A 24,887-nucleotide genomic window follows, 5' to 3' on the forward strand; every position below is an offset into this window, starting at 1 on the left:
AAAGTTAATCTTATGTATAAAAAGAAAAATCTTGAATTAGAAATAGTTTTAGAGACATACATTTATGTGACTATTTAGTTACTCATTCTTTTCAAAATCTATCTGATCTAAAAACAGTGTTGATTGTTAATATATGGCTTACAACTGTCGTCCATAACTTCTGACGTATTTACTCCATATTATATGCTTACTAGGCTTGCCATAAACTGTATACCTGGTTCTGTTTCTAATACCACAGAGATAGAAGTTTATGTCTATAATAAGGTCTCAGTATGAATACTTAAAACCATAAGTTTGTATTCTACTTGTTTATCACTTTGTTCCTTAACATATTTCACCTTAAATGAGAAAAAGCTAAAATGTATTGCTAGGATCTTTCCTTTTTGTCTTTTTCTTACTGCTTGGACATATTCAATCTTGAGTGAAAATACATTGTAAGATCTGTTTATGGTCTTCATTATCATTTAAATAACCCTGTCCATTTACTTCATCCATGGGTTGATGACATATTTCTGCTATTTTTTTTATATATTTTTTTAGATTGGGAGTTTAGTTTTCTTTAGATGTCGCAAGGGTTACCATATTCAAGGCTCCACTACACGTAATTGTCTTGCTAATTTAACATGGAGTGGATCCCAACCAGAATGTATCCGTAAGTGTTACAAGTGATTGCCTTATTTTCAATTATCTTCTCTGAACACAGATATAGTTTAAGTACTTATAGCATATTTTGTTTTCAAATAAATCTAAATATACATGTTACAAAGACATATTTACATTAAAATGTGGATATTTCACACATTTCACGTATTCCACAAGTTTCACAGATTTCATGTTTTCCTGAAGTTTCTAAAAATAACCATATGCAACTTGCCTCTTCAGAGAGGAAGACTTGAACTCTATAGTGCCACCAGGCAAGAGGCAATTTGCATGTTAAATTTCTCAGAGGAGCATTGCAAGGTAGGGCACACTCTGCAGGGAGAAACATAACCTATTAGACCTCAGTCCAGAGCCTCTCACCTAGCCAAATCAGTTCTCACACTTTGCATTGACAAGGGGAAAAATTCCGAAACACTGTGTCTGCAAATTGAGATTCTGATTTGACTTTTATCCTAAGTCACATTTCAAGGCCCGTTAAATGGTTGATAGTGACATGTAGGATTGCTGCTTCCAGCAGGTGGCACTTCAAGTCCTCTTCCTCTATGAAGAGGCAATTTGCCTATTAAATTTCACACAGTAGCATTGCACTGCAAATAAGCCTCTTTACCCTGGCATGCCAGAGCTGGTATGTCACTCTCTGCAGGAGAAACTTTACCTCTTAGACCTAAAAAAACAGCCAGTAATTGTATTCTCTGTATTTGCTTCGAAGTAGTGAGGTGTTAATTTGAAATTGTGATAGCAGATTATCCTTACATGGGTAGATGGCTGGACTCAATTTGTAAGTAAAGAATTAACAATGTCTATAGCAACATACAGTTAGGGCCAGAAATATTTGGACAGTGACACAAGTTTTGTTATTTTAGCTGTTTACAAAAACATGTTCAGAAATACAATTATATATATAATATGGGCTGAAAGTGCACACTCCCAGCTGCAATATGATAGTTTCCACATCCAAATCGGAGAAAGGGTTTAGGAATCATAGCTCTGTAATGCATAGCGTCCTCTTTTTCAAGGGACCAAAAGTAATTGGACAATGGACTCTAAGGGCTGCAATTAACTCTGAAGGCGTCTCCCTCGTTAACCTGTAATCAATGAAGTAGTTAAAAGGTCAGGGGTGGATTCCAGGTGTGTGGTTTTGCATTTGGAAGCTGTTGCTGTGAGCAGACAACATGCGGTCAAAGGAACTCTCAATTGAGGTGAAGCAGAACATCCTGAGGCTGAAAAAAAAGAAAAAATCCATCAGAGAGATAGCAGACATGCTTGGAGTAGCAAAATCAACAGTTGGGTACATTCTGACAAAAAAGGAATTGACTGGTGAGCTTGGGAACTCAAAAAGGCCTGGGCGTCCACGGATGACAACAGTGGTGGATGATTGCCTCATACTTAATTTGGTGAAGAAGAACCCGTTCACAACATCAACTGAAGTCCAGAACACTCTCAGTGAAGTAGGTGTATCTGTCTCTAAGTCAACAGTAAAGAGAAGACTCCATGACAGTAAATACAAAGGGTTCACATCTAGATGCAAACCATTCATCAATACCAAAAATAGACAGGCCAGAGTTAAATTTGCAGAAAAACACCTCAAGAAGCCAGCTCAGTTCTGGAAAAGTATTCTATGGACAGATGAGACAAAGATCAACCTGTACCAGAATGATGGGAAGAAAAAAGTTTGGAGAAGAAAGGGAACGGCACATGATCCAAGGCACACCACATCCTCTGTAAAACATGGTGGAGGCAACGTGATGGCATGGGCATGCATGGCTTTCAATGGCACTGGGTCACTTGTGTTTATTGATGACATAAGAGCAGACAAGAGTAGCCGGATGAATTCTGAAGTGTACCGGGATATACTTTCAGCCCAGATTCAGCCAAATGCTGCAAAGTTGATTGGATGGCGCTTCATAGTACAGATGGACAATGACCCCAAGCATACATCCAAAGCTACCCAGGAGTTCATGAGTGCCAAAAAGTGGAACATTCTGCAATGGCCAAGTCAATCTCCAGATCTAAACCCAATTGAGCATGCATTTCACTTGCTCAAATCCAGACTTAAGACGGAAAGACCCACAAACAAGCAAGACCTGAAGGCTGCGGCTGTAAAGGCCTGGCAAAGCATTAAGAAGGAGGAAACCCAGCGTTTGGTGATGTCCATGGGTTCCAGACTTAAGGCAGTGATTGCCTCCAAAGGATTTGCAACAAAATATTGAAAATAAAAATATTTTGTTTGGGTTATGTTTATTTGTCCAATTACTTTTGACCTCCTAAAATGTGGAGTGTTTGTAAAGAAATGTGTACAATTCCTACATTTTCTATCAGATATTTTTGTTCAACCCTTCAAATTAAACGTTACAATCTGCACTTGAATTCTGTTGTAGAGGTTTCATTTCAAATCCAATGTGGTGGCATGCAGAGCCCAACTCGCGAAAATTGTGTCACTGTCCAAATATTTCTGGCCCTAACTGTATAGCTTATATGAGCATTTAACAATGGATAGCATATTTACTCAATTTATTGGCTGCTCACAATGATGTGAGAAGAATGATTGAGCACTGCATACAATCAGACAACATAATGGTCTTGAATTAAACAATTACGGGTCACGGGAAAGGCAGTGGTACATAAAGTCGGCCATATGTGCCAGGGTCCCTACAGCCAACACTTCCCTGTCTCCACCATTATGAAAACTCTCCATCTCCTCCTCCCTAACTTCCTATTCATTCGCCTCCTCAGCCCATCCATGTAGGAGAGACAGGGCGAAGCTTGTGTGGGTATAAGACTCTGTTGCACTAGCAACCAGCTCATGTTTTTCCCCCTACTCATTGTTACTTAATCTCAACTGAGCAGATGAGATGAGGCTAGGCTTCCTAGTATCACCCTGTCTCATGTATTCCTCCATCTTTACCTGGTCCGCATGCAGAGCTTCATGTTTTTTGCTAGCAGCGACTGTTTAAGTAGGTACAGAAGCAAGATCGTTGCTCTGCTTATGATGTTATCGACTCATCACCTCTAACCATCTTTGTGGAGTCCTTAAAATCTTAGAAAACTGCATAAATGTCAGACATCCATGTCCACTCTTCAGTTGTTATGTGCAGAGGCTAACAAGAATACCAATGGGCATGTTGGAACTGATATTTTACAACTGGTCTCTGCTGCTCACAAAGCCTTGAAGCATGTGCAGTGTGGAGTTCCAGCATATGGTGACATCGCACACCAGTTATTGAGCTGGCATTTGTATGCGGCTCTGCAGAACTGCCAGGGCGGTGGAAGCTGTAGCTGACTTGTGGAAATTGGCGCTGATGTGTCGATCCTTAACCAGAAGCTCTGGCAAATTTGAGTAGGTTTTAAGAAGCTGCCTAACTACCAAGCTGAGCATGTGAGTCAAGCATGGTGCGTGTTTGAGCTTGCCAAACTTCACACCTGCCAACAAAGTTACGGCCATTAGCACACAAGACCATGCCTGGTTGTAGGTTCAGCAGCGAGAGCCACAGATCTGTCTAGTCTATTAATCCTTTAAAGAACTCTGCAGAGGTGTGCGGTTTATCTCCTAGATAAATTATCTCCAGCAGAGCTTGTTGCCGCTTCACTGAGACAGTGCTTCAGAGCTTCCAGCTTCCACTTGATGCTGAAGATGTGCTCTGAGATCACACATCGAAAATAGATGATGATGAACAGCAGGAAGGTTGCAGAAATTGGTATAGGAGGTGGAGGAAACCCTCATTGAAGTAGGGCCAGCTATCTTCAGCTTTGGGAGCACATGCGACATTCCAGAGTTGGACTTGGTCCTGGCCTTCACAATGTTAACCCAGTGTGCCATCAGGGAGATGTAGTGTCATTACCCACAAGCACTTGTCCACATGTTGGTCGTTAAGTGGACAATCCCAGTAAGTGTGTTGATAAGGACACAGGTGTGATGTTCCTAGACAAGTGCTTTTACAAGCCAGAGATGCTACAGCTGGAGAAATAGGTGTGGCTGGAGATTGAATACCAGGGGATGGCTGCCACCATGAGTCAGCCCAAACAGCAATATTTCCACCGAAAACGGCCTGAAAATGTCTCTACGTAGCATTTGTGCTCCTGGGTTGGTGACTGGGAACTTTCTCTTTTGTTCCAAGGCCTGGGGTAGGGACAGTTGAACACTGTGCTGAGACAAGGATTTGGAGGTGCCTGATGATGTTGCCTCAGAATGTGCAAGGACAAGTGCAGGGCAAGAGGCATCTGCACCAGTGTCATGAACATGGGATTGGCAAGCACCTAGCACAGTGAAAGAGGCACTGGTGTGGCCTGCTGGCACCAATTGTGGATCCTGGCATTTAGCCTGCCATATTGGGTGCTTTGATGACATGTGCCTGATCATGCTGGTGGTGGTTAGTATGTTAGTGGTCAAACCCTTGCTGATGTTAACATGGCACAGGTTGCAAATGACCTCTTTTTTTGTCTCAGAACTCTCTTTAAAAAAGTCTCAGACTGGGGAACACCTAACTGTTTGATGGAGAAATTCGCAAATGTAGCTACTTTGTATAACAGCAGCCCACCTTCTCCATCTGATCACCCCACTGCCTCTTCCTGCCTGTTTCAGTGCTGCCAACCGCTCCCCCTCATCACTGCTGGCCTCAATCTGCATGCCAGCTTTCCAGGTTGGGTAAGTGAATTTGTCATCCAATACCTCATCTTCCACAACCGCACCCTGGTCCTCTTGACTTGGTGACGCAACAACAATCTGACTTATCGGCAACTAAACTGTGTCTCATCATCTACCTCCTTAGACAAAATGTACCGCTCCCCACCATCATATTCTTGTGACCACGACTGCTCTAAGTTTTATGCATCACTAAACAGCATGTCCTCCTGTCCCTTTTGGAATATGCAGGGAGAGAGGTCACAAAAAAGAAATTATGTAATAAGCTCCTCGTAGTGTCCTAGTCTTCTGGCACTCAATATGGTGGGAGGAAGGAGGATCAGGGTGAGGATTAAGTGATCTAGACTCTTGGGTGATGAGACTGGACCATGTGGAATATTGGGTGGTGCTGGCAATCATGCTGGAACCATTATCTTCTATCCAACTGACCACCTGTTCATACTGGTCTGGCTTCAGAAGTGGTGTTCCATGCCTACCTGAAAAGTGGGACAGGAAGCTATGCGTTGTATATGGGTATTTTGCTTGTGTTTCATCAACAGTCACAGTTGCACATTCCTCATATCCTCGTCACCTACGTGCACCATCATCAGAACTTCCTATCACTTACCACACACAGATTTTCCAATTGCTAGGTCTCTGGAAACCAAGTTTCCTTTATTAATTGAAACTAAAAAAATTTTTAATAAAAAAGAAAATGTCACCTGTAGCAGGCGAAATGATTTTTAAAAATGTCAAACAACCGTAATTTCATACAAAGCACGTTAAATTGTATGGATTACAATAGTCCGTTTTTGGAACAAAAAATTGTCACCTGAAGCAGGCCATCTGGTTTTTAAGCTACAGTAATTTTATACAAAGCATGTTAAACTGTATGAATGACAATAGTCAATTTTAGGAACAAAAAATGTGATAGAATAAAATTTTATCACCTGTAACAAGCCAAGTGGTTTTTAAAAAATTTAAAGCACCATAATTTTACGCAAAGCATGTTAAACTGTGTGGATGACAATCTTGCCTGAAGAAGGAGCCTCTGTGCTCTGAAAGCTTGCAAACATATTATTTTCTGGTTAGCCAATAAAGGTATCACTCCCAGAATACTTCTGTCATCATTGGGCAGAAAAGTATTCACAGCCAAAAAAGGAGAAATTCATAAAGACTGCTAGTCTTTTCTATATAAATACACCAAGAAGGTAGAAGTTTGAAGAAAGACTATACATATATTTTTTATTTAGCATACAGAGTGTTAAAAACATGTATGAATACATTAAAAAACAGTGAGAAATCACAAAAAAAACAAGTGGTGGGTATACCTGGATAATAGTATATACATGATCAGAAAAGTACAAGATGAATGCAAGATGATTTTTAATGTGTTTATAGATGTTTTTAACACAATGTATGCTAAATAAAACATATTTTTCATATATAGTCTTTGTTCAAAGTTCTTCCTTCTTGGTGTTTTTGTATAGATGATAACAGTCATTATTTTAACAAAAACATTTTGTGAACTGTAGCAAGTCAAGCGGTTTTTACAAATTTTAAACCATTGTAATTTCACACAAAGCACGCTATACTGTATGGATGCTAATACAGTAATTTTTTTTAACAAACGCACCAAGTATATTTAGATATTATTATTGGTGTGTTCGCAGCCCGGGGTCCACCCTGCAGAAGACCAACGTGCTGCTATCAAATGGTGGCACAATATGGCGGTAGAAGCGAACTCTGCTACTTCACAGAGTCGCACAGAAGAGAAAACGCTGTGCCCTGTTAGCATCACAGGGGAACACAGCTGCCTAACAGAGCAAAAGCAATCAGTGGTCAGGGAGTAGCAAGCACACAAACACCTCCTCTCCAATGGAGCCAGAATTCTAATGGCTTTACGCCAGCCCTGAATTCACCATACAAACTCCTCACCAGAGGTGCCGTATTCTGGTGGCTTATTTCAGCCGGACCCTGACCACAAGCAGGCAAGACCACTGAGTAGCTAAAGCTCATAACATAAGCTGATACTAGTGCATGACCATGCAGCCATGCAAACCTTTTATAGCTGCAGCAACTTCAGGACCTTCCAAGAGGACCAATGGGAGCTGCCACAGTACCTGAGCTTGTGACCTCTGTTATGGCTGGCAATCAGGCAACACAGCGTGCAGTAATCAGCGCACATACAGAGATCTGGCAATAACCAAAAACAATAGGACGAGCTCTGAGACGTGGAATCTCTGTAGACTGCAGTACCTGATCTATCCTCACACAACTATAAGCAGCAGTGGATTGCGCCTATCACTACCTATGCAACTCGGCACTGCCTGAGGAGCTGACTAGCCTGAAGATAGAAATACAAGCCTGACTTACCTCAGAGAAATACCCCAAAGGAATAGGCAGCCCCCCACATATAATGACTGTTAGCAAGATGAAAAGACAAACGTAGGAATGAAATAGATTCAGCAAAGTGAGGCCCGATATTCTAGACAGAGCGAGGATAGCAAAGAGAACTATGCAGTCTACAAAAAACCCTAAAACGAAAACCACGCAAAGGGGCAAAAAGACCCACCGTGCCGAACTAACAGCACGGCGGTGCACCCCTTTGCTTCTCAGAGCTTCCAGCAAAAGTTAATAGCAAGCTGGACAGAAAAAACAGAAAACAAACTAGAAGCACTTATCTAGCAGAGCAGCAGGCCCAAGGAAAGATGCAGTAGCTCAGATCCAACACTGGAACATTGACAAGGAGCAAGGAAGACAGACTCAGGTGGAGCTAAATAGCAAGGCAGCCAACGAGCTCACCAAACACCTGAGGGAGGAAGCCCAGAGACTGCAATACCACTTGTGACCACAGAAGTGAACTCAGCCACAGAATTCACAACAGACCTCCAACCTCAAATGAGAGGTCTTACCCCGGGCATGCTCAGAAGGGGAAAAGCAGGACTTAGTCCCAGAGACGTCTGCTCGCCGCTGACCAGTACTGGCTACAATGGCTGAGCCTGGAAAGGCAGCAGTAACCATCCGCACAGCATCAGGCTGAGCCAGATGCTGGGACCGACGTCTCCGCTGAGTAGGCTCCACTGTGGCTGGAGAAGAATGGGAGACCGCAGCGGAGATGGTTTGAGATTCCCCCTGTGCAGAGGCGGGAACTCGACCCCTAACAATGTGATCACCTGCATCATCTATATATTTTGGAATGGACTTCAAGCCCTAACCCTGGACTAGAGGCTGTTTTCAGCCACTCTCCCTGTGACAGTTTTCGCTAGGCTAAATGCAGAATCTATCAAACAACAAAGCACAATATTAGCCCTAAGTAGGACTTTTAGTATGATGCTTTAGCACAGTATTACCACTAGAGGACTCTGATTACTAAAACTGTGTACACAGGCCTGGAAAACTACTCTCTTCCTCCAATAATAACTGTCCCAGAGCTCTGCAATGGTGTCATTGTGGAAAGTGTGGCAACCAGTCCTTTTATAACCTCTGATGAGATAATGCAGCCAGCCAATCACAGTAATGCCACTACCAAGATGGCTATGGCATTATAGTGACTGGCAGGCAATCCCGGCATGCTTATTAGCTGTGTAGCAGGCACCAAAAATGTGGGGCTGGAATTTGAGCATTCAATCCAAGTACCAGTCTATGCTTGATGAGTGCTGAGCATATCTGAGCACCCAGATACTTGAGTGATATCCAAATATTATTGAGCACATTCGCTCATACTAGCAAAGAACCAAAGCTCAGTTGTGAGAATTGTTCCACAGGACAACTATTATTAGTCGCATGCTCACAAATCTGGCCATTATGGAAGATTGTCAAAAAGAAAGTACTTTTTATAAGCAAGCTATAAGAAACCCAGTTTGCAGTTTGAAAAAAGCCATGAAGGGGACACAACTAGCTAACTAATGGGGAAGAAAGTGCTCTGGTCAGATGAGACCAAAGTAGAAGTTTTTGGGGATCAATGCAAAACTGTATGTGGTGGAAAACTAGCACTCTACATCAAGCTGAACACATTATCCCCACCGTTAGTGTGGTGGCAGAATCATGCTGTGGGGATGCTTTTCTTCTGTAGGGAGAGGGAATCTGGTCAGAGTTGGTGGGAATACGGATGGAGCTAAAAATTGGGCAATCCAATGCCACTGTGTTTGGGTTCACACAGGATCCTGACCTACTCATCCCCAAATTATATCTCCAATAATATAATTTGAAGATGAGTAGGTCAGGATCCTGTGTGAACCCAAACGCAGGGAATTGTGTGGACTCTAGAGGTCCCCCCTGGGAATTCGGACATTCATGGACCCTGTTAACCCTGGCAGTGAAGGAAGGAACATAGATGGGTGAGATTGTTCCTTTATTTTACTAATTACCTTGGCAACAAGTATATAGGCAATTGGTCACTCTTCTGTCTGCTTGAGCACATTTGGACAGTGATGTGACAATTGATTTGGCCTAATGATAGCACTGGTAGGGTGCAACTTTTGAGATTTTTTTTCTATTACGGCTTTCTTCTATTACGCCTTATTGTTTGCAGCAGTCTGAATAGGTGTCTGCTAGTATGTAAATTGTATGGTGTTAATTGTAATCTATGTATGTATGTTGGTGGAGCTATGAACCCCAGGATTTTACTATTTAAATTAAAAGTTATGTTTTAAATAATTTTTCAACAATTTTACCTTGCTGTTTAAACATCTATCAGAACAAACACAAACATATCTTGGAGGGTAAGCCAGCAGGGAAACCCCCATGCTAGATAGGCACTATTGACTTTGGAAAGCATTATACGCAAAGGATAAATATGTATATGTTACACAGATGGTTACCAGAAAAAAATACAATATAAAGCATAGATATCAACAGATAAATTTAGATTGAAGAGTCATAACAAAATGATTTCCTATAAATTAAATGTGCATGTGATAGTAATGACATTATGAGGCTCACCCACCAAATACAGCCCAATTCAGCAACAATGCTCCCAAACTTACTAGTTGGTTTATTTGCAGTATAAAGGCATGTTCACATGAGTGTATAAAAAATCATTCAGCATTTCATTCAGACAAGTCAAACAATTTTTTTCCACTTGTCATTCATGTACAATTCGTATATAATTTTTTTTTGCAGCAGCTATTAATCAGTTACAAGACCATTTACAGTTTCCTTATGTTATAGGATTCCAATTTAGCCATAAAAATCGAATGCTTTACTGTGGCTATGTATTGGATCTGATTTTTGTTCGATGCACCCATAGATTTGAATGAGCAAATCTCATCTGGCTTATGGAAAAAAACTAGTTCATGTTGTGATTTTGTTTTTCACATGCAGATTTGTTCAGTGATAAAAATACAAGTAAGATTTTCACGACCTGACAGGATATAGAAGGTGGAGAAACTGTTTTTTCTCTCCAACTCAGAGAAAAACTGATGCCACTCTGATCGAACTCAGACCAGAGTCTGATTAAAATAATTTTTTGAGATGGAAAGAAAACGATTGGGTGCGCCGGCCCTAAGTATCAGTTTTGCCCTCTGTAGCCAATATTTCTAAATAAAGTTTTAATTTTTATTAAAAAGCTTTTTTAACTGAAATCAGTGATTGGCTACTATTGTCAATTTTTTTTCCAGCCCTTTATTTATGGATGATATTCAACAAATTTGATTTCCAATTCTGAATAATTTAGTAATAATGGCAAACTCTTGGGAGCAGTATGGTCTCTCTGGGCGCATCGGCTCCCATTTCTGAAGGTGTAGTAAAACTAAATTCCTGCCAACTGACTCTCCTGATCACCATCTTAAAGTTAATTTAGTAATAGTTTTAAGGGTACATTGCAGTGCTGTAAAAACAAAAAAGTACTTTATGTGGGCTATTTGTTTGTTGGAATTATATTGAGAATAAGATTAAGAGAATTGTATTGTATTAGGCATTGCTACTTTCTACACCACTTAATGCTACAATAAATAAATGTGCTGTTGTCACCGTTGCATAGCATAGCAATTGTATTTAGTCAGTGGTTACTTCTAAAGTTTATGATTTTACACTAATAAGTGACACCAGGGGCGGACATATCATTGGTGCAACCTGTGCAGCCGCACAGGGGCCCAAGAGGTAAGGGGGCCTGTTTGTACCTCCAAAGCAGGTGCAATTTTGCATTTTTAGGAGCTCTTGGGCTGGAAAGGGCCCCTACATTGTTCTTGCTCAGGGGCCTTCTTCGGTCTGTGTCCGCCAGTGGGTGGCACAAATAGAATATCTTGAGCCAGGCAACACTTACTATAGCGTTACCTCTGCTTGCAATGATGTATAACAGCATAATATATTTAAACATTGTGAAGTCTTTATAATGCTTCAATATCTTATAATAACAAGCTTAATTTCTTCTCAGCGCACGCATGTCGACAACCAGAAACCCCCATCCATGCTGATGTGAAAGCAATAGATCTTCCTACGCTAGGCTATACCTTAATATATATTTGCCAACCTGGGTACTATCTATCTGGTGGCTCTGAGCACAGAACATGTAAGAGCGACATGAAGTGGACAGGAAAACCTCCTATTTGTAAAAGTAAGTCCTTACCTGCACTAGGAAAAATAAAATAAAAAATAAATATATATATATGCTTAAATAAGGTTTGCCTATTTTCTCCATGATACAAGGGGCATAATTTTTCTGTCATTTGTCTAGTCTTTATATAAGAGAGAAAATAAAGAGTAAAAAAAGAAATTCGAAAAGTCTATTTTTCAATTTTTTTAATTTACAACCATGAGGGATCTCTAAAATTCATTTTAAATTGTATTAACTTTTTCTGCAGTAATAATTTTTATACATTGAACATATTTTTTTTTTTATTTTGCACTATTTAGTTATTTATTTTTAATTATTTCACACAGTGCACTCTTTAAAATTTCATACAAACTCTTGGAGTGCATTTCAATGTTCAAATACATTTTTATTGCTGATTCTAGTATGCCAGGTTCAGTTACGTGGCAAGTTTAGCCTTCCATCTGAACTGTAGAGCTGAGATGCCAGCAGCCCCTCTCCCCCTTGGCACCTGGTGAACACATTATTCATAGGACTGGAGAAGGAAGCCCTTCCTATGCTGTATATGTTGCTTGCTTGGTTCTGTGTATATAGAAATCAGGAAGGCAGACATACTAAATAAAGTTTTTCCTTTTTTGTGTGGAGCTTAGCTGTGTTTCTATTAGCCAGCTCGCCACTCCTGCTTATACACAACCTCTGTGTACCTGCTAACTTTACAATGGATTTCTATATTCCCAATATTTAACCCTTTACCAACATCGAGCGCAATAGTATGCCAATGTCGGTATCCCCCCAATTTGATGTGGGCTCCGGCGGTGAGCCCACATCTTTTCTGGGACATGTCAGCTGTTTTGAACAGCTGACATGTGCCCACAATAGCCACAGGTGGAATCGTGATCCACCCTTGGCTATTAACTAGTTAAATGCCACTGTCAAACTCTGACAACGGCATTTAAATCACGCTTCCGGCCATCAGGCCGGAATACATGCATTGGTGACCCAGTCACATAATTGCGGGTTATCAGTTTGTCGGCATGGAAACCAGAGGTCTCCTTGAGACCTCTATGGTTACCAGTGCCGATTGCTATGAGCACCATCCAGTTATCAGCGTTCATAGCAAGTCAGTATATCTGCTACATAGAGGCGATCTAAACATCGCCTCTATGTAGCCGAGCCTATTGGGCTATGGCAGCTTCTAGTCTCCTATGGAGACATTGAAGCATGCCAAAATTTAAAGAAAAATGTTTTTAAAAATGTAAAAAAAATAATAAAAAATAAAAGTTTAAATCGACCCCTCTTTTGCCCCATTAAAAAAAAAACAATTAAAAAAATCAAACCTACACATATTTGGTATTACCAAGTTCAGAATCATCCAATCTATCAATAAAAAAGGATTAACCTGATCGCTAAACAGCGTAGCTATAAAAAAAAAAGTCAAAACACCAGAATTATATTTTTTGGTCACCGCAACATTGAATTAAGATGCAATAACGGGTGATCAAAGGAATGTACCTGCACTAAAATGGTGTCATTAAAAACATCAGCTTGACACGCAAAAAAGAAGCCCTCACCCAACTCCAGATCACGAAAAATAGAGATGCCACGGGTATCGGAAAATTGTGCAATTTTTTTTTTAGCAAAGTTTGGAATTTTTTTTCACCACATACATAAAAAAGAACCTAGACATGTTTTGTATCTATGAACTAACAATGCTCTAGAGCAACCTCAAGCACTTGGATCATTGACGAGAAAGCTTATGAACTCATAATAACCTGCAAAATCATAGTGGCAGGTCAGTTTTAGCATTTAACGAACTAGCAAAAAATGCCAAACAAAAAAACAAGTGTTTTGCACTTTATTGGCAATTTCACTGCACTTGGAATTTTTTTTCCTGTTTACTAGTACATGACGTGGTAAAATCAATGGTGTCGTTCAAAAGTACAACTCATCCCGCATAAAATAAGCCCTCACATGGCCATATTGACGGAAAAATAAAAAAGTTGTGGCTCTGGGAAGGAGGGGAGCAAAAAACGAAAATGCAAAACCAAAAAAGCTCCAGGGGTGAAGGGGTTAAAGTCATTTGTCTGGTCCACAAAAGTTGAGTTATAGTTTGATCATTGCAATAATGATCCGTGACTACAGAGGAAAAAGATGTACTCTTCTCCAATATTCAATTTTCAATTACAAAAATTTCAAAATACCACCTCCACGATAATGCTGGCTTCTTTATCGTATCCTATGTAACTGATTTATGGACAAATTTAGATTGATGTCCATGAAGCATCATACATGCATAGAAATAAGTATTAAGCCAAATAACATTAAGTCTGCATTCACACACAGCGATCATGCTGCAGCCAAAAAGCACAATTTGCATGCTCTGTTGCTGTCTTATCATTGTTTACTTGCACAATTCCTTAATCTTGCTCTTTCATCTGTTAGACTGCATGGCCGATCATAATTTCCACTTGGTTTTTCAAGAAAACAGTTCTTTAATATTTTCATGCAATATTAAATGATTGTGCATGGAAACTAGAGAGACCTCATGTGATGTTCAACAGCCACAGCCGTGTGTAAAAGCAGCCTCAGTGGCTAAAGCAATAATTCTTCATTCTCCACTCTCGACAAGGCACATTATGTGTTTTATCATACATACACTTTAAATGACTTTAAAAATCTTTCAGTTTCAGATATTAAAATAATTTTTGCCTGTTTTGCATGGGGCTTTATTTTTTTGTAATTTATATAGTCCCTTTGTTTTGCTGATATAGGGCGAAATTTATAAAAATAAATACATCACTACATGGGCTTTTTTTACAACCACAATGGGCCACTACTGACATTTTAAATTGCGCTCCCCTTTCCATATAAATTTCTCCTATGTATGTATTTTTTTATGGGAACGAGACTAGTAACAGCATTTTCTACAGGTGGTGTCTTTTCATTGTTTTGCTTTATTGATTAATTTTTGATGATGCTTTTGAATTTCTTTTTTTGTTTTTTTTGTGCACAGTGCTCTCTTTAATGTCTTATAAGACATTTTGGGTTATATGAACACATTATTATATTTATTGTATTGCCAGCTTCCACTGTAACTGGAGCTGGTATTTTCGCCACAGTTACAGGAGAAAATCAATCTCTCCACTGCAGAGCAGAGCTGTCTAGGATTTCTAGGACCTAGTTACTTCTCGACACCCAGCAATCAAATGATCTCTGGGTCCAGATGAGGAAGCATGATTAATGCTTCCTAATCTGTATACACAGCACTTGTTCAACTCTTTCACAGGGAAAAGAAAAAACAGATAGCCGCACCAACTGCTAGTGGATACACCTGTGCATATGTGTGTCAGATATCCAGCGTAAATGCCAATTGCAGGAATCGGGTGCTGCCACAGAAAAATAGTCCATAAATAGCAAAACCATAGAAAAGAGTGGGCACTCACCATCCGTAAATATTCAGTCTTTATTGTGACCACATGTCAATTGCAGGAATAGCAGGGAGAAACGTGATGTAAAAAGACGACGGCCGTTTCGCGCTGCCGCGCTTCCACTGGTCTTGAACTCTTTTCTACGGTTTTACTTGTTGAACTCTGCATGCACGCAGCGATTGAGAACAAATCATGTCTGCCTTCTCTGCAAGAAGGCTAGCTGTGTCCTCGCAATGCGTGCTGCAGCTCTATTATTGCAGTGCCATTTTAGAACATCGCTGCAGAATAGAATGGCTATCTCCTGGACGTTTCTAGTCCCTGGGCGGTCATGAAGTAGCTAACATAGAGTACACTAAATGGCTTTCATTAAATGCTTAAATATTTGTATTTTGCAGGTAAAGGACTCAGGGAATTAAATTCAACTATCATAAAAACTCCAGGTTTGTAAAAAAAATACTATATATTTTTATTGGAATGGAAAAAATAAATGTAGTGTTAAATAGATAGATAAATAGATGATAGTTAGATGATAGATAATAGATGGATAGATAGACCAATAAAGAAATAAATATGAGTCATGTATGTATCCTTAAACATTGATTAATTTAAAATAAGGTTATCCTAAAACTGAACATGAATTCCATTGCATTCACTGAAGTTGCTTCAAACCGTCGATTATAAATAATTATTTTTATTAGGCACTAGACATGAAACCTTTCAGAAATTAGGAAAATCTGCAATCCGCTTAATGTTTCTCATGCGCTTACTGTTATCTTCCTTAACGGGGTGAATGACGCTGTCATGGTTATATTTCATGCCTTTCCAAGCAAAGAAAGTTTATAGTACATTTTGTCACAGTGTCACTTTTATAATAGGTGTTAGATATAGGCAGTCAGACATTTATTATTCATTTCTGTCGGTAAGAATGTAAAGCTACACTACAAATGAATCAAGAAAGATCAAATGATAATTACACTTTTAATAACAAAGCTACACTTTATACATTATGTATTAATGCCATAAAAGTAAATAATGAGTTTTCTTAAATTTTAACAAAATATAATTAAAAGGCACTTAATAGTCTTTTATTCCTTTGTAGTGTACATTAATTCAAGTTGCGAATATAACACTGCATTGACAAAGTTCTGGAAAAAAAGATCAGGTGACTAAATATTGTGTATTTATTTTCAGTTCCTGCTGATGTTTTTTCTGTGAATTCCATATGGAAAGGGTTTTATGAGTATCTTGGAAAGCAACATTCGGCGACCTTAACTGTTGACTGGTTCAATAACACAAGCAGTAAAGTGAATGGGACATTTTTAGATACTAACAATAGTGAATTAAAGTTATCAGGTAAGTTAAAGTGTAAGGAGCACTATTATATGTGTTTTATAAACCTAAGAAATGATAACTGAAAAAAATTTTAAATTAAATACTTTAAATGTTTCTCAGTTGGCAAACATATCTTATGTACTAACAACACTTTCCAATTCTAAAGAGAAACATTGTTAAAACATGTATTGATATACTTTCTAGATAGTAATTTTCTTCATAGAAGGGTATTCAAGCATCTGGTAAACATTTTTTTAGCACACTATTTGAACTATTTTCATTGATTTTTAATTTTAACCAAATATGCTGCCATACAGCTAAGGGCGTGATCGTAATATGTGCACAGGTTGCAGTCACAACCCCAACCTCTGCATGTGCTTTTGAACTGTTTCCAATGAGTTTTAAACATCAGCAGCATCAAGGCACCCACATACAACCATGGGTCCTATTGTGGTTGTCACACCTGGACCCTGGAGCCTGGGGGAGATAGGCTAAAGATTTAGTTGGCCATAATGAGAAGACCTATACTATTAAAAACCCATGAAAAAAGGGGGTGTTGATACAGATTCTGCATTTGAGTCCACAGGTTTCAAGTTATGCTTCACTGATTCCTATGCTCTTCTCATTATACATGTTTCTTGATTGGCCTACTAGAGTATAATACTTTTTGCTATTATAATTAAAGGGAACCTGTCACCTGACCCAAAACCGGTCCCGCCAAATTCAGGTGACAGGTTCCCTTTAACCTTAAATGGGTTGTCCAATGAAAAGAAACTCACCAAGCCAGTGGATAGATGATTTGGGACCAGCACCAATTGTCATAACAGGGATCTTTAATCTCCTTCAAAATGGAGCTACAGTGAACATGCTCAACTGCAATTCCATTTATTCTTCATAAAACTACCAAGCACTGTACTCATATTATTCCAATTGCCCCATAGAGAATGCCACAGAATTTTGTTGTGGGGTTAAAAGTTCTCAGTTGGAGATAAAAATTCCCCCATCTGCCATAGGTGGACCTCTCATCAATCACCTGTTTTGTGGATAGGTAATTATTATTATTATAATTGTTTATATTTAGAGCACCATTGAGTCCATGGTGCTGTACATGTGAAAAGGTTTTCATACAAATTATAAGCATAAAATTACAATGATCTAAATAACATTGACAGATTGGTACAGAGGAGAAGGAGGGGACCTGACTTTCTCGGACTTACATTCTACAGGGGAAAGAGGCAGTAGGTTAGGGTGTTGCATCAGCAGGGTCATTGCATGCTGTAAGTTTTCTTGAACAGATGGATTGTTATGTTCTTCCTCAAAGTTCTGAATGTTGAGGACCATCAGACATTTTGGGGTGATAATTTGTTTTTAACTGGACAACCCCTTTAACCTTTATCATTGAGTTTTTTCTCTAATACAGGAGCTGTCGGACCTCTAAATATGTAGATTCTGTTTATCAGGTTTTTGCTACTATCTAGCATTTCTGGGCATCCCTTTTCACCCATAGGAAATCACTAAATTAGCACACATATAAGTTATGGTAATGCCATAGTATATCGCGTCCAATACATTTTTTTTTTTAAATGAATGTATCAAACTTTTGTCAACTTAACAAAACACTTTGCATTTTTTTAACTAACAGCAGCTATTTCATGCAAACATTTTACCTTTTCTTGTCTGTTTTGTATTTCTATATAGGGACAGCTATAGGGACAGTAGATTTATTATAACAAAGAATGCTTTCAATATATTAGTTCACTTGCGTTTTATATTATCTTCAGGTGTGTATAAAAAAGAAGAAGCTCACTTACTTTTGAAAGTTTTCCAAATCAAAGGCCCTTCAGATGTTTTAATAAGAAAGTTTCAAAATAATAACTGGGCAATGGATGGTTATGTAAGTATTCAATTACAGATACAAGTATGGTTTGTTCATATGAGTTCTGAAGAAAAATATATTTGTTTACACTTACACACACATACTATGTAACCACCTAGAAAATGCCGCAGTTGTAGAAATATATCAAATACTCAAACATGCTCCAAAATTGTAAAAAAAAGTGTAACGTATTTTTTTGGTCTATAAGATGTACCAGACCATAAAATGCACCCCAAATTTTAGGGTGGAAAATAGAAAAAAGATTTTTATAAGACGGGGGTCTGTCTTATTGTCCAAATTTAAAGTATCTTACCTGAGAGTCGGTGGTGGTACAGCGGGGTCACAGAAGGCAGGGTCCCTTCCTCAAGAAGGTGGTGGTGGCAGAAATGGGGCACTGCTGTGGTCCTGGGGTGCAATGCTGCGTGTTTGGTGTCAGTGTTGAGGCAGAGCTGGAGCAAAGTCCCATCTTCAGGATGCCAGCAGCAGCAGAGGTGTGGCGATGTGGCCGATGTGGGCAGTGTGGAGTGCACCTGAGCAGGGTCCCTTCTTCAGGATGCCGGTGGCAGAAATGTGGTGGTGCCACGGCCCGGGTTCCACGGTGAGCAGAGCTCATCACCGTTTTCCCTGCAGCCATCTTCCTGAAGCCGTGGGCCATCGGAGGCTTCAGGAAAATGACTGCCAGAGGCCACCTGTTCGCAGATTGAGATTTCGATGGCCATTTTCCTGAAGCTGAGTGATGCTGATATTTCAATCTGCGCACACGCATCCTTCAGTGGCCATTTTCCTGAAGCCTACGACGGCCCATATCTTCAGGAAGATAACAGCAGTAAACCGGTGATGCCCTCTGCTCACCGTGGACACCGGGCCGCGAAGCCACCACATTTCTGCTTCCGGTATCCTGAAGAAGGGACCCTGCTCAGGTGCACTCCACATGGCCCACCACCGAAGCATCGCCACATCTCTGCCACAACCCCCAAGTAAGCCTGCGTTCACACTATAAGAACACCCCCTCAATTTCTTCCCAAATTTTGGAGGGGAAAAGTGTCTTATAGACCAAAAAATACAGTAATTTTTAGTTATCGGTGATTTGCAAGCAAAATGTGGGAAATGTTGCAAAAAGTTTACATAAATTTTCTATTTTTAAGTAAGTGCAAAAAAAAACCCATAACAACCACTATGAAAACAACATCTAGTACATCAAATAAAAATAAAAAATTAATACTGATATAGTATTGTAGTCCTGCAAAATAGGCAGTATTTAGAAATGAAGTGGCTTGGAAACTCCCACTCCTACACTAAGCTGAAATTCTTTTCAAATATTCAATATAGCATTACCATTCCATCCAGTGATAGAATCATGGTTGACTAAAAAGATATTTTACCTGTTTTAGATCGAGCTGTTGGGAACTCAGTGACATATGTATTTGGAATTACTGCACAGATAAACTAACAGAGTCTCATTATTTCCTAGTTTTTATATCAAATAGTACAAGTAATTAAGAATTTTTCCTAATAGTACATAGTGTTCCATTATTCTGAACTTTTCAAGCTACAAGTAATATAATTTACTGTTTTATAGGTATCATCAGGAAGAGAGAAGAGTGTTTTTAACTACCAAGGCAATATACAATCAAAAAACTTTGGAAAGTTTATATTTCAAAGACAAAGTAAGAATTTTTTCTTGTTTAAATGTCCATGGATTAGCATCAATCTAAAGGTTCTACTCCACTCATCCATAAAACCATAATAATAAAAAATGATAATTTGCTTGATTTTGAGCAAATGCAAGGAAACTGAGGTCAAAAGGATTAATATGATATGAAGAAACCATGCAGACCTTTGTACAGGATACGATTGCATGTTTATTACCTACACACGATTAAATGTTTTGAAATAAAAATTTTCCAGGTTCAGTCAATTTTTTAAAAAAGTACTCATCAAAAGTACTCTAATTGCCTAGAAAAGATATCTACAGTGTAACGTTCTATGGCTTCCTAGGATTGTATCTGGTTCCTTTCAATTTTGATAACGCACACAAAGTAGTAAGTAAAAGTCCATAAATTACACAGAATACTGACAGACCATTCATATTTTTTTAAATGGGAAAAAAAGTCCCAAAATTATCCCCTTTAGTTATTTGTGATCAGACAGATTGTTCTGTGCAGAACATTGACTTAAATTAGCAGTTTTGATGTTTGAAGTAAAATTCTGCTGTGGCCGAGACAAGCAATGATCTATATATATCATAATGCCCTTCACTTTCTCCGCATTACCATGCTTGCAGGAGGCCAGGGAGACGAATTGAGGCCTGAAGTTAGTAATACTACTGCCCTGATGGTTGGTTCCTGTGGTGGTGATTGTGCTTTCAGGTCTCATGCAAAATATATCCCCCTTTCTAATTAGAAATATCAAAAAAGCCAGTACTTGCAACAGGGAACTATAATAGTAAGGCATGTACAATTGTGCTCAAAAGTTTACATACTTCAGCAGAATTTTTGCTTTCTTGGCATTTTTTCAGAGAATATGAATGATAACACCAAAACTTTTTCTCCACTCATGGATAGTGGTTGGGTGAAGCCAGTTATTGTCAAACTACTCTGTTTTCTCTTTTTAAATCATATTGACAACCCAAAACATCCAAATGACACTGATCTAAAGTTCACATACCCTGGTGATTTTGACCTGATAACAAGCACAGAAGTTTAAACAAATGGGTTCGAATGGATACTAAAGGTAACATCCTCACGTGTGACCTGTTTGCTTGTAATCAGTGTGTGCATAAAAGCTGAGTAAGTGTCTCGGATCCAGACAGACTATTGCATCTTTCATCTGCCACTGACATTTCTGGATTGTGATTCATGAGGAAAGCAAAATAATTGTCAATGAATCTAAGGGAAAAGGTAGTTGAACTGTATAAAACAGGAAAGGGATACAAAAAGATATCCAAGGAATTGATTATTCCAGTCAGCAGTGTTCAAACTGTGATTAACAAATGGAAAAACAGGGGCTCTGTAAAAACAAAACCATGGTCAGATAGACCAACAAAAATGTCGTCCACAACTGCCAGAAAATTGCTCAGGATACAAAGAAAAACCCACAAATAAAATCAGCGGAAATACAGGACTCTCTGAAAACTAGTGGTAGGGCTGTTTCAAGATGCACAATAAGGAGGCACTTGAAGAAAAATGGGCTGCATTAGAAAGCCACATGACCCTGATCAAAAGTTCACATACCCCATTTCTTAATACCGTTTATTGCCCCTCTAACATTAATGACAGCTTGAAGTCTTTTGTGGTAGTTGTAGATGAGGTTCTTTATTTTCTCAGATGGTAAAGCTGCCCACTCTTCTTGGCAAAAAGCCTCCAGTTCCTGTAAACTCATTGGCTGTCTAGCATGAACTATGAGCTTGAGATGTCCCCAGAGTGGCTTAATGATATTGAGGTCAGGAGACTGAGATGGCAACTCCAGAACCTTCAGTTTGTTCTGCTGTAGCTAATGGCAGGTGTTTTGGATCATTGTCATGTTGGAATGTTCAAGTACGTCCCAAGCGCAGCTTCTGGGCTGATGATTGCATATTTGCAGCCAGTTTTTGCTGATAACGTGCTGCATTCATCTTTTCTTCAACTTTGACCAAGTTTTCTGTGCCTTTGTAGCTCACACATCCCCAAAACATAAGCTATCCACCTCCGTGCTTTACAGTAGGAATGGTGTTCCTTTCATCATAAGCCTTGTTGACCTCTATCCAAATGAAACATTTATGACTGTGGCCAAAAAGTTCAATTTTGGTCCCATCACTCCAAATTACCTTGTTCCAGAAGTTTTGAGGCTTGTCTCTGTGCTATTTTGCATATTGTAGTCGAGATACTTTGTGGCATTTCTTCTGGTGACTCGACCATGCAACCTATGTTTCTTCAAGTGCCTCCTTATTCTGCGTCTTGAAACAGCCACACCGCTAGTTTTCAAAGAGTGCAGTATTTCAGCTGATGGTATTTGTCTGTTTTTCTTTGCATCCCGAATAATTTTTCTGGCATTTATCACAGGTCACTGGTGAGGATGTTACCTTTAGTATCCATTCAAACCCATTTGTGTCAAATTCTGCTCATGTTATCAGGACAAAATCACCAGGGTATGTAAACTTTTGATCAAGGTCATTTTGATATTTTGGGTTGTCATTATGATCTAAAAAGAGAACACACAGTAGTTTGACAATAAATGGCTTCAGCCAACCACTATCCATGAGTGGAGAAAATGTTTTGGTATTATCATTTATATTCTCTGAAAAAAGGCCAAGAAAGCAAAAATTCTGCCGGGGTATGTAAACTTTTGAGCACAACTGTATGGATACAAAATTTGACTTTGAAAACGTGTGCAAAAAATAGTTTGTGAACAGTACAGTTTGTAAGAGAAGCAGTCACAGTTAAATGTCTGGACTTGGAGGAATTTTCTTTTGTATTTATAAAAAAACTACTATTTCCCCTTTCACAAAACAAATTCAAAGTAAATGCTGTACAATAACTCAGTACAGTCACTTGTGACAAGCAAGCACACCCTCTGACACTGATTTCAGATGTGTTTTCTTGAATAACTGTTTTGCTGGCTTGCTTCTGCTTTCTATTGCATTTAGAAAGAAGAATATAATTGTTATTCAAATTCTGCAGGACAGATGTAAGCTGCAATATATCTCCGATCAAACACATTGACGCTACTGCTGGCATATCAACTATCTCTTTATATCCATATCATTTCAATATCTACATTATTCACAAACTAATATTCTCATTTTTCTCAATGCTACAGGTTTTTAAAATATTACTATCAGGAGCATTTGTCCAATGATTTAGAGCTTTCTTTTCATTGCTATATTTCTGAGCTGTGAGCTCAGACAAACTCTGACCATCCTAAATTAATGCTAAAATGGTTACTGCATTTCCAAGGCAATAATAAAAAAAATAATAATACTCATAACATAATATGTAACTTAGTCCCAGGTATGCACAGTTTTTTTTTTATCAGTGAAAGATAATGTAATATTCAGAACAGGACAACTGATACAAACTCCCTAGATTTCTAATGAATTTTCCAAATAATTTTTATCTATATCATTGAATGGCTAAAAATATCTTATTCTTACTGAAAAACTTACTAATATGTTAGAGAAGAAAAAGAACGACTGCTGGAATATGTTCCGCCAGTGTATCCTTAAATGTAGATACAAGAGCTAATTAGAAGTAGAACAATGTTGTTACAACTCTAGCGGGAAATCACAGTCTTTCATTATAGGAATAGTAGCTGTAGTTCACTACTAAATATATCATGTTGTCTTGATGCAGGAAAAAAGTAAAATAATAACCCTTTATCAACTCATTTGTTAAAACTTAGTTGCTGAGTAATATTCTAATATTTATTACTAAACTATGACATTCTCGTGCTCAGGTTTAATTATCATGGTTAATTTGTCATTAAAATGATGCCCTTGATTACAGCATATCTGTGTGGCTTCTATCAGAGAGTCATAAGCAAAAGACACCTCTAATTTTTGCTTAGCTGTTATCATTTAATTGGTTCTCATTCTCTCTATTCTCTATAGAGACATCATTATCCAAGAAATAACAGACTATGCCTTTGTTTTAGCAGAACAGAAGGTGAATGCTGGAATAAAGTGTCCAAAATTGAATGGACCAAATACAGACTCTTCAATATATTTTAAGGTTTTTGTCTCTAAATACATTATCCAAATATAAGAAAAACAACACATACTCACTTCCATATTCTTTCTAAATTAACTAGATACAAATATATTGCAATTTCTAGTATGTTTCTATAAATACAAAAGATGAAAATTGAGAGTCGCCAGTAGATAATAGCTGACTGCTCAGGACTCTCAATTTTTATCTATTTTATGTAATGCACAAAAGAGCACAAGAGTACAATATAAATTTTAAATACAACAATATATTATTTCAGAAGATTTTTATTTGAAATCCTCAATCTTCAAACCAAGACTTGAGACTTGAAAGTTGTTTTTCAGATCTTTGTCTTTTATTATACAAGAAAAGCACAAAAAAGAAAGGTTAGTACTCCTACTAATATTCTCATTGTAGGATGATGTAGATATCAATATATCACAATAACTAGCAACCAGCAGAAGAAAGTCGGTGTGCAAAAATACAAACGTAAGACAAATAATTTCATACTAGCAATATTTTTCTTAATGTGCAAAAATACACAGAAGACAAAATCTAGATAATTAAAAATAGCTAAATCATGCAAAAAAGTATATAAAGAGCATGACTAATAGAAAACAAAATTGATTTGCAGTGAATTAAAATCATATATAATTTTATGAAATATGCAGATATTAGTAAATTCAAACAATTAACAATTTGATTTACACAAATTATCAAAACATTTCATGAGACTATTTTACACATTGAAGAAGAT

At 38.4% G+C, this 24,887-nt stretch overlaps 1 protein-coding gene across 1 annotated transcript in view; it reads left to right on the forward strand.

The window, feature by feature from the left end:
• CSMD1 (CUB and Sushi multiple domains 1) overlaps positions 1-24,887 on the forward strand; it is a 3,308,788-nt gene that overhangs the window by 3,262,760 nt on the left and 21,141 nt on the right. The window contains exons 63-68 of the mRNA XM_069726899.1: positions 541-652; positions 11,655-11,834; positions 15,634-15,678; positions 16,430-16,591; positions 18,352-18,464; positions 20,026-20,113. Coding sequence (XP_069583000.1) covers positions 541-652; positions 11,655-11,834; positions 15,634-15,678; positions 16,430-16,591; positions 18,352-18,464; positions 20,026-20,113 — 700 coding nt within the window. The remainder of the gene's footprint in view (positions 1-540; positions 653-11,654; positions 11,835-15,633; positions 15,679-16,429; positions 16,592-18,351; positions 18,465-20,025; positions 20,114-24,887) is intronic.

The sequence above is a fragment of the Ranitomeya imitator genome, chromosome 5 (assembly GCF_032444005.1).
Source record: "Ranitomeya imitator isolate aRanImi1 chromosome 5, aRanImi1.pri, whole genome shotgun sequence".
Taxonomy (NCBI): domain Eukaryota; kingdom Metazoa; phylum Chordata; class Amphibia; order Anura; family Dendrobatidae; genus Ranitomeya; species Ranitomeya imitator.